Genomic DNA, 9,602 nt, shown 5'->3' with positions numbered 1-9,602 from the left:
TTCCCCCATCCTACTATATATCATCTGATTTTTACCATCAGATCGAAAGTCTGGTTGAATTATGAAGTATCACTACATACTAGTACCACATAGGTTTTAAGTTAAAGCGTCAATTTATGTCCAAGCGTTTATCGTCAACACTAATGCATTCAAAGTATTATCTACTTTATTACAGCTTACTTGATGTATTGGCGCAAAGGAAAGACCCGAAAGGTCTGAAAGAAGGAATTGTTTTACTAAACGGAGAGCGGCCTCCAGTGGATTTCCGACTGATGAGCGGCTACGTAGTTCAGGTTAGTGTTTGAATAAATAAACTTAACTTATTTATCCTCCTGTGGCGTGATGTCTTGTTCAAGGACACACAGGTCAACAAAGGCAGCAGATCCTGAGACGCGCTCACCACTTTGCAACGATGACGACCAATTCTCATTATTTCGTCACAGCAGTCTTTGTGTATCATTGTTATGTTTGACTTGTTGAAATAACGTTCTTACTACCGCTTGTGGCGGTATAGTGACGTCATGATTTACCAGGATGACGTTGTCATGGGAACGCTGACGGTTCGTGAAAATCTCGCGTTTTCAGCCAACTTGAGACTTTCGACCAAGAAATTTGATGCGAAAGCTCGGAAACTAAAGGTTGATGACGTCATAGAACAATTAGGTCTTCAAGCCTGCGCCGATACACCGGTGAGTTCATAGCTATTTTATTCATAACATGTTTTAACGACTATTGTTTTGCTGTTGATTCCTTCTTATCATTGCTCCAATAACGTGATCTTCACTATCAAGATAATCAAAAATTATATTCCGTTACTTTTTCTACCAGACATATTTTTTATAATTTTTTAACAGATCATCTGGTATGAAATGACGTAGTATATTTTCGACGTTTTGTTAATTTCGTCTGACTTGACAGCCAAGCTATTTAAAATTTATGTTTTGTTATAAAGGTGGGAAACGAGTTTGTGCGCGGAGTGAGCGGAGGAGAAAGAAAGAGAGTAAACATCGGGATGGAAATGATCCTTGATCCTCCTGTTCTCTTCCTGGATGAACCAACCACTGGATTAGATGCAAACACAGCGAACTCCATCGTTCTCCTCTTGTATAAGTATGTTTTGAATTTTTGAATTTGTACACTCACTTTGTAAAGTTTGACAGCGAGCGTGAGGTATATCGATGTATCAGTCAAACGGTGTATTTTATTCTGTATGAACAAGTCCGAAGCCAAGGCATTGTAGAAGGGCTTATTGGCCCAATAGTCTATAATACCTATATGTAATAAACACTTTCTTTGTATAAGCATAAGGTTACCTAATTTTTCGTTACAGGTTAGCTAGCGGAGGTCGTAACATTATTATGTCAATCCACCAACCGAGATATTCAATATTTTCACTTTTTGATCGTCTTGGTTTGCTGAACAAAGGAAATATCGTGTACAGAGGAGTCGCTAAGCAAGCGGTGCATTATTTTAAAGATATAGGTTGGTACATTTCATAGCCAATCAAACGCTTGCAATATTGCTTCCTATATAAGGGCTGAGGATGTAGAATTGTAAATGGTACTGAAGCCCTGGAATTCGGTTCAACCTATTATTCCTTCACCCATATAGAACAGATATGTTCTTATTGTTAACAATATACTATATCTAAGGTTTCAGTTGCCCTCGCTTCCACAATCCTGCTGATTTCTTCCTTGATATTGTTGGTGGTGACGTCAACACTGCCCGACTTATCGGTCGAATGAACAGCGAGTCACGTGACACGGAAGAGGGTACCAGCAGCCCTGCTGAAGGTTTGTATAGTGACTTTAAAAAACAGAGTTAATTTTAATTGGGCTTGCTTTATGTAATACAATTTTGCATTGCGGTTGTTTTATATGTGCGACTGGTTTATGACAGAGTAAAGGAATGACACAGAAAAAAACTATTATTTGTCTGTTTACAATATTTTGCGGTTAATAATGTAAAACTATGCAGAAGGCGACCGAATAAGAACAGTTAAAGCATCTTCAAATCAAATTTCGATCGCTATGGAGGAAGACGAGCAAGAGGACAACAGCGGAAAACTTCTGGATTCTTTTCGTGCGTCATCAATTGCTCAAGATGAGGAGAAAGCGCTGAAGGTAACAAAACTTTTCATTATGTATTTATTGCTGCTTTGGCCATTGGAAATTATAAAAGTGCAAAAGAAAATTAAATGTTAAAAGCTATTTCATATATATATTGCATTGTGGGGTAAGATGTGATTCCGTGAGCACCGAGTTCCCGTATTTCATAATCGTGTTTTTAAGGATTAACACCGCCCCTCTAATTATGTGTAAACTCTTTGTTTACTACCAAATAAGAAAAGAGAATAAAACATGGCCCATTCTACTTCTTTCAATGCATCAGCGTTACCATGATGTACAAGCATGAGGCGTCGTTTGTATAAATGTATATAGATTAAGCAGTAACTATATAGCTCTTCGACCAAGAACTATAACGCATGTTGTCAAATCCCACTTAAAAAAATTATGACACAGACTATCAAAGAAACTTTTCTTTCGCGAACGGGTGGGGTCGGATATTCATTTAAAGATCAAATATTAGAAGAAACACATTACGCCAATGGATTCTTTCATCAGGTGAGGTCCTTTTTCGCGGTAGGAATGAGGAATGAGTGTAACTGTGCTCGGGTGTCGGGCAACCACAGAAGTATGGATTTAGTGGATGATTGTTTTTTGTTGTATGGTTGAAAATTTAAACAACAAATACCGGACCACTGGGTTAAAGTATTTGTCGTAAAGTTTTGCCCCAGGACATGAACACCCACAATGATGGTACCGCACTCCTGAGATGTGCGGTAATAGCGTTATAAAGGTAAAGGCAGGTTTCCCAATCACTTGCTGCGCCGAAGTTGTATAGTAGCGTGGGGTAAGATGGGATACTTATAGCACCTAATGTTCAAATTTTTTAATCATGTAAAAAAAGACAACGGTTTATGGAAGTCGTGAGGGTACGGTTTTTTAAATCTTTGAATGTACTTTTTTAACTTCCAAATGGGACGGGAAAATAGAGTGAAAATGTGTCCCATCTTCCCCCACCTTACTAAATCTGAACAAAAATGCTACAACATTTTAAGTCTTAAAGACAAAGTTTTATAATTTACTTTTAGTTGAAAACAGTAATGGGAAGAACAGGTTTGAACTTGTTGCGAAACCCAATGACGTCATTCGTTCAAATTATCATTATGATTATTTTCGGCGTTCTGATTGGTCTAATCTATTTCCAAAGTGACACGTCATTTACAAGTGGAATTCAAAACAGGTTAGTCAGTTCTTGTATGTGACGTTATCCAATACGTGCATGAAAACGGATTACTGGTCAGTTTTAACACAAACATAACATCCAATGTGCAGGATTTGATTATCATACCAACGCTTCGGTACAAAAACTAAAACTATCTTATGTGATGTTAAACGTTGACGTAATAAATACTGCAATGACGTAACCATCTCTTGGTACAGGGCCGGATGCTTCTTCTTTCTCATTACGACACAAGTTATGTCGAATCTATCAGCACTTGAATTGTTTATCGCCAACAGAGCACATTTCATGTAAGTCGTATGTGACATCAGTATGATATTTAACCTTGAATGTAATCAAAGCAAACGTTGTTGGCTGCCACTGTTAGGGTAGAAAAGCAACTTCCAGTACCACATGCTCGCCGTTGCTGGGCATGCTATAAATCCACGACAAAATCTCGTAACCGCTGCCGTGTAACGTATTAATTATTTTCCCCTGTATGTCTAATTTAAATTGCGAAATCCTTTTTACAGAAACCGTATTGCATAAGTTGCAACTAACTTGCACAGTTGACTGAAATAACTTGTTTAAACTTTATTCCAGCCACGAATCTGCGAGCGGTTATTACCGCGTCTCCGTATACTTCATCGCACAAATCTTTGCTGATCTTGTTCCAAACAGATTGATACCAAACACATTCTTCAGTCTCATCATATACTTCATGATAGGTAATTGGGATATAGTAGAGTGGGGGGAGATACCTTTCATTCTATTTTTTTGTCTCATTTGCTAGTAAACAAAGAAATTTATAATATTTATAAAACCGTATCCTCGGGACTCCTATAGACCGGTTGTTGTTAATTTAAAACATGACCAGGATATTTGGATATTCTGTGCCAAAGCTGTCCTATGTTTCTACTATGGGGTGGGAAAGATGAAACACCTTTTCATTCTATTTTCTCGTACCTTATCAGGGTAAACAAAGGATTTTCAAAGAATTATAAAACCGTGTCCTTACGACGCCCATATAACGTTGTTAATTGTTTAAAACACGATCAGAATATTTGGATAATATACGCCTATAAGGTTTACTATCTTAAACCACAGTACTATACATGTTTACGATATAGAAATATCATCTTCTTTTACCAACCTCAATATATATCAACCATTATTTCTGTCGGAAAACAAAAATCCTGTATTTGCTAACCGTGTCGTATTTTTGTTTAATATTTTCTATTAACTAACGCAGGGTTTCAACTGAAGGTTGAGAAATTCTTTTTCTTTATTTTGTCACTTTTCATCACGGCTATTTGTGCGTCATCAATATCCTTTCTCGTGAGCGCCTCCGTGCGGATATTCGCGATTGCAAACATATTGGTTGCCTTGCCATATATTCTCATGATGTTGACTGGAGGTTTCTTGGCAAACACTGGGAGCTTATTGGACTGGATTGAATGGATTAAATACGTCAGCATATTTAGATACGGGACCAACGTAAGTGTGTAACAACTAATAAATTGGTAAATGCCAATAGCGCCAAACCTAACACAAAATAGTAAAACACCCATTTAAAAAGCGAGAGTGCTTGTTTTTAGGTAAAAAGTTTGCATGCAAATGCTAATGTGACACCAAATTTCCGCAAATAATAAAAATATAACCACAGGGGTAAATTTACCACATATTCGCTGCCATGCAAGAGACTTTACAACATATATTTCTTCAGGCTCTTACAGTCAATGAAATGAGTGGTTTAGTGTTCATCGATAACAGGACATATCCCGGGTTCGATCCTACTTCAAGTCAACCTTGCATAAGTACAATCACTCAAGGGTTGATTCCGAACTGGTAAGGCTTGCTTCAAACCAACTGTATTTTTCATCTTAAGATATAATAAGATGAAGTGAGATGGGACATGGATTTTTCGTCCCATTTTATAGTAAACAATGAGTATTTACGAAATTATATACCATGTCGTTACGATTTTAAAAGAGCGTGATTTATTGTTTAAAACACGATCAGAAAAATGCTAGATTTAGGCACTAACAGTATCCCATCTTGCCCCGCCGTATTATACCACCATATTAGCAGCACATCTGTAGTCTAAATATTTTAGAAGAACTTGCGTAACTTTAGCAGATGTCCCTATAGCTAACATTTATATTTTTTCAGTACCACTGGTGAAGCATACATGCAAATTCAAGGCATCGAGTACGGTGTGTGGGGTTTATGGGTCAATATTCTTGCTCTTGGCTGTATGTGCATTGGATTCCTTTTTCTAGCTTACGTTCAAATGCGAAGGGTTAATAAGTTTAAGTAAAACATTAATTCTTATAAAATGAATTAAAGCAGTGTGTATATGATCGTATGCCATTAAACCTGTTAAATATCTTATAAGTCCACCAACGTTTTCGTATCTTCCGCTTCAACGGCCATGGTTTAATATAGTAGGGTGGAGAAAGATGGGACACCTTTTCATTCCATATTCTTGTCCCATCTCGCTGTAAACAAGGAACATTCAAAGAATTTCGTATCCTCACGACTTCCATAGACCGTTGTTAATTGTTTAAAACACGACCAGTATATTTGGATATTTGTGTGTATGTGTCCCATTTTTTCCAACTCAACTTCTGTTACACTTCTAGGCAAATTGTCGTTCGCGATTGTTCTCTTTTTGTCATTTCTTTGTTATCTACATTTCTTTCAACCTATTATAAATTGAGTTGTTTTTTTCTTGATCAAATTCCCTATTTATGAAATGTTAGTGAATTGCTTTACCTCGAGCCATACTATGTTTCTAATTGATCATTTAAAAAAAAAACAATATGTTTATTTTTAACCGAAAAATCGTGGTCCAGAATGTAACGGAACATGATAAAGAATAGAAAGCGTATAATACCAACACAAAAGTTGTGTCTAAAACTGCATTTCCGTCAATAGCAAAAACGATTGGATAAAAATCTGATCTTTGTGAGAGATATCTAGCAACGTAAGCTGATGGTGTGCCCGTCCTTTAGCCACTATATCACGATCAAGTACGTCATGTTCCATATATGGCGCCAATGAACCACGTCTGTCGTTAACAGTGAATGCCTTATTAGGCCTAAATTAATTGAGTTGATGGCGACAAATCGATGTCAATGCTGATGTGGGTGGGAATTACCATGCTTGGTGGTTGTTGCGTTTAGAGAACGACTAAAGTACATGATCTTTGGCCCCAAAGCGAACAAATGTCACCTTCAGGATTTCCGTGTCATTAGTTTGACTTTACGATTGTTAAATAGGATTCAAGTTTTGTGGCCACGAATGTTTGTCCGACGCAGCGGGACACTTTTGTCGACACTTCACATGTACTCGCTATTCGCCAATGCAAATTCACTGCGAAGTCCTGCGGCTTACACAGTTTAAATAAACGCAGTCGTTCTGGAACGTTGAGAATTCCACAGCCTTTGGCGAATATTGCTAACGGAATGACTTGGTAATGCATTTTAGTTGTTGTATTCTGAGCCGTCTGAAACCCACAGGTGTACTCGCGGTATATATGACGTCATGTGGTAAGGTTTATATGGGATAATAACAGCAGAGTTGACGGCGGTTGAGTGTTTAATTGGAAAGTATTAGAAGTGGACAACAACAGAGGAATTCGATAATAAAACGTATGACAGTAAAGGCTAGCTTCTTTGACAGCTACATACGGCATACAAACGTCTTTCGCAAGGTTTTAATTTGCCTATCGCAGTGCATATAAAACTGCGCATTTTAGAACCTAAATCAAAGAGAAAGTTGCATACGACCAAACTCTCAGGCAAATCTTAATATTACGAAACTCTCGCAGGGCTATTGAAAGCAAGCAAAGTTCAGGATAGTATACGTGTACCAATGGACGCGACAAAGCAGATCATATTTCTTGTTTTCATGTGGGGATTAGTGGCCGCTTATACCACGAGAAGTAAGTATACGATTGATTTTCGTTTAGTCGCGTTGTGGTTTTAAAAATCCTTGCTCCCATATAGATTTTTCCTCTTGAGGTATAAATGAACCCTCATTTGATTAATCGTAAATTATAAACTTTCGCGCAAGTGCTACATATAAGCGTAACCACCAAAAATTGAAATGTATTTTATTATGTCATATTATAGTAAAACAGAAAAAAAAAACGGTAAAACTTTTCATTTTTCTTGTTTCATTTGAAACATTCAAAATATATAAAACCGTATTCCTAAGAAAACACGATCAGGTTATATGAATAATATTTGCTAAAAGGCTTATCCCACAGAGTATATAGTCACACAGACTATATTTGATAAGCAGGTGGTCAAGGCCTATCATAAGTATTGACTTGATTTAAATACAATTTTTCTACTTATAGGGGAATGCTACGTCAGAGGAAACGTTTACAACGAAGGAGATATGTTTCAACACACGTCAAGAAGTGGTTGTGCTTACAATTGTACTTGTGAAATATCAAACGGGAGACCTATTGGAAACTGCACGCACAGGTTAAACAATATTTATTCAATGCTGGCTATAATTCATTTACTGTTATATACCAGCTGAAACGTATTATGTCACTCGGTAAAGAACTCCCTTTTATCGTTATTAACCGCGCCCTTTTTTTCCGTTTAATAAACCACAGTCGTTCAGGTGTTCCGCCTTCACTTTTCCACCCGGATGCCACCCAACGCCCAACGCTTGTGGGTGTGCAGCTGACTACGAGTGTCCGGATGGTGAGAAGTGCCAGGACAAAGAGGTGCGTCTTAATAGTGTCATTTATATATATGGCAGAATGGGGAAAGATGGGTTACCTTTTTTATTTTGTTTTCTTGTCCCGCTTAGTAGTACTAGTAAACAAAGAACATTTAAAGAATTATAAAACTGTATCCTCACGACTCCCATAGACTGTTGTTAATTGTCAAGACACAATCAGGATATTTGGATAGTATGTGCTAAAGGTGTTCTACATTACCTCATAGTTTTATAAATAACTGTATTATTGCAACTCCAAAATTGCGTTGTTGAAATGGTTAAAAAACACGAACAGGATATTTAGATATTATGTGCAAAATGTGTCCTATCTTACCCCCACAGTATTATATGTCATAAAATTGATATCAGATTACCTAAGTTGCATTATGCTGATGATGTTAAATTTTTCATCTTAACTGCTTGGTAATGTGACGTACTCAGTGTTGTTACGAGAAAGGGGAGTGACGTAACAAAAAGGGAATGTCGTCACGAGAAAAGAGAGTGACGTCACGTATTGCGTTTCAGACGGGATTGTTATATTCTGTCGGTGAAACTTGGAGCAACTCTACATGTACATGTCGGTGTCTCGGAAACAGAAGGGGTGTTTACCAATGCGAATGTAGTAAGTAACAATGCTTAGAAAATATTGCGATTGTTGACGTAATGATGTTTGTTATAAAGGGGGGCCTCCAGTCATGCCAGCTAGACTGATAGCGGATCAGCCGTGTGTTCCTGATCCACAAGAAACTTGTTACAGCTGCCCAACAGTTACTAGTAAGTGGAAGTTAGTCGACCTTGATTGGTATGTTTAAATTACGAGGATACTTCACAGATACCGGTGAAATGAGAGGAAATCCACTTTGTGGAAACCGTGAAAAGTGCGAGAAGTGGGGCTACCTGCATTCCTTTAACCACACGAGCGTGAATATGACATGTACTTGCTACGGACCAAGGGGTTTCACACAATGTGTTAACATGGGACGAGGACCACGAAGAGGTAGAAGGTAAGTTATGTACGAAAGTATAGAATATGCCTTTTAATTGCCGGGTAGAACATTTATGTCGACACAATATCTTGATACCTAATCCCAAGCAGTCACAAGACCAGCACATATCAAACTATGCTTTAAAACTAGTTGCTGTATCCTATATCAACCCATTTAATCTTTTTTGAACTACAGTAATAAACCACTACTGAATACTGATCGGTTCATAATATATAATCTACACAGGAGTATCCCACTTTCTCTTGTTCGCATGGAAACCGCCGGAATACCACAAATGACGTCATCCGTTGCTATGGTAATTGATGTTGACTAAATGATTTCAAGAAATACCGAACTATTGAAAAAGTTGTTCAAATGAACTTGAAATACACAAGTCTCTCGGATACCTTGAGCTAATTTCGCACCAGGTGATAATTACACAGAACATCATCAGAGACGTTTACATCGTTCGCGTTTATATCCGCTTAAACAGAATACATCATCAAACAATAAATTCAAATGAAACATTCAAAAAAGGAGTAAACTTATTATAAAGATGTTCTAAAGTTGAATTTAAAACGAACG

At 37.4% G+C, this 9,602-nt stretch overlaps 4 protein-coding genes across 5 annotated transcripts in view; 2 read left to right on the top strand and 2 right to left on the bottom strand.

The window, feature by feature from the left end:
• Window positions 1-6,188, top strand: part of LOC100187038 (ATP-binding cassette sub-family G member 2-like) — an 8,053-nt gene extending 1,865 nt beyond the window's left edge. The window contains exons 2-14 of the mRNA XM_018813699.2: window positions 176-293; window positions 534-689; window positions 953-1,110; window positions 1,331-1,482; window positions 1,653-1,793; window positions 1,978-2,123; window positions 2,523-2,624; window positions 3,155-3,306; window positions 3,507-3,596; window positions 3,889-4,013; window positions 4,538-4,782; window positions 5,012-5,133; window positions 5,458-6,188. Of these exons, the coding sequence (XP_018669244.1) occupies window positions 176-293; window positions 534-689; window positions 953-1,110; window positions 1,331-1,482; window positions 1,653-1,793; window positions 1,978-2,123; window positions 2,523-2,624; window positions 3,155-3,306; window positions 3,507-3,596; window positions 3,889-4,013; window positions 4,538-4,782; window positions 5,012-5,133; window positions 5,458-5,605 (1,855 nt within the window). The 3' untranslated portion in view covers window positions 5,606-6,188. The remainder of the gene's footprint in view (window positions 1-175; window positions 294-533; window positions 690-952; window positions 1,111-1,330; window positions 1,483-1,652; window positions 1,794-1,977; window positions 2,124-2,522; window positions 2,625-3,154; window positions 3,307-3,506; window positions 3,597-3,888; window positions 4,014-4,537; window positions 4,783-5,011; window positions 5,134-5,457) is intronic.
• Window positions 6,189-6,744: 556 nt separating this feature from the next.
• On the top strand, window positions 6,745-9,553 carry LOC100176823 (fibronectin-like). 2 transcript variants are annotated; one of them, XM_026836231.1, is made up of 8 exons: window positions 6,745-6,763; window positions 7,121-7,234; window positions 7,655-7,784; window positions 7,930-8,035; window positions 8,557-8,653; window positions 8,713-8,805; window positions 8,864-9,035; window positions 9,264-9,553. In XM_026836231.1, the coding sequence occupies exons 2-8, from the start codon at window positions 7,165-7,167 to the stop codon at window positions 9,349-9,351; spliced, it is 756 nt and encodes a 251-aa protein (XP_026692032.1). In that variant the 5' UTR covers window positions 6,745-6,763; window positions 7,121-7,164; the 3' UTR covers window positions 9,352-9,553. The 2 variants fall into 2 exon arrangements, with proteins under 2 accessions (XP_026692032.1, XP_026692031.1); XM_026836230.1 differs by lacking the exon at window positions 6,745-6,763 and adding an exon at window positions 6,812-6,839.
• LOC100179145 (short transient receptor potential channel 4-like) overlaps window positions 9,431-9,602 on the bottom strand; it is a 4,913-nt gene continuing 4,741 nt past the window's right edge. Inside the window, exon 12 of the mRNA XM_026836456.1 lies at window positions 9,431-9,501. Coding sequence (XP_026692257.1) covers window positions 9,431-9,501 — 71 coding nt within the window. The remainder of the gene's footprint in view (window positions 9,502-9,602) is intronic.
• Window positions 9,473-9,602, bottom strand: part of LOC104266085 (short transient receptor potential channel 4-like) — a 9,660-nt gene continuing 9,530 nt past the window's right edge. Inside the window, exon 14 of the mRNA XM_018813842.2 lies at window positions 9,473-9,575. The gene's annotated coding sequence lies outside the window, so the exon portion shown is untranslated. The remainder of the gene's footprint in view (window positions 9,576-9,602) is intronic.

This window comes from Ciona intestinalis, chromosome 10 (assembly GCF_000224145.3).
Source record: "Ciona intestinalis chromosome 10, KH, whole genome shotgun sequence".
Taxonomy (NCBI): Eukaryota; Metazoa; Chordata; class Ascidiacea; order Phlebobranchia; family Cionidae; genus Ciona; species Ciona intestinalis.
Note: the sequence above shows the minus strand (reverse complement) of the source record. Positions and strands in the feature narration are given on the sequence as shown.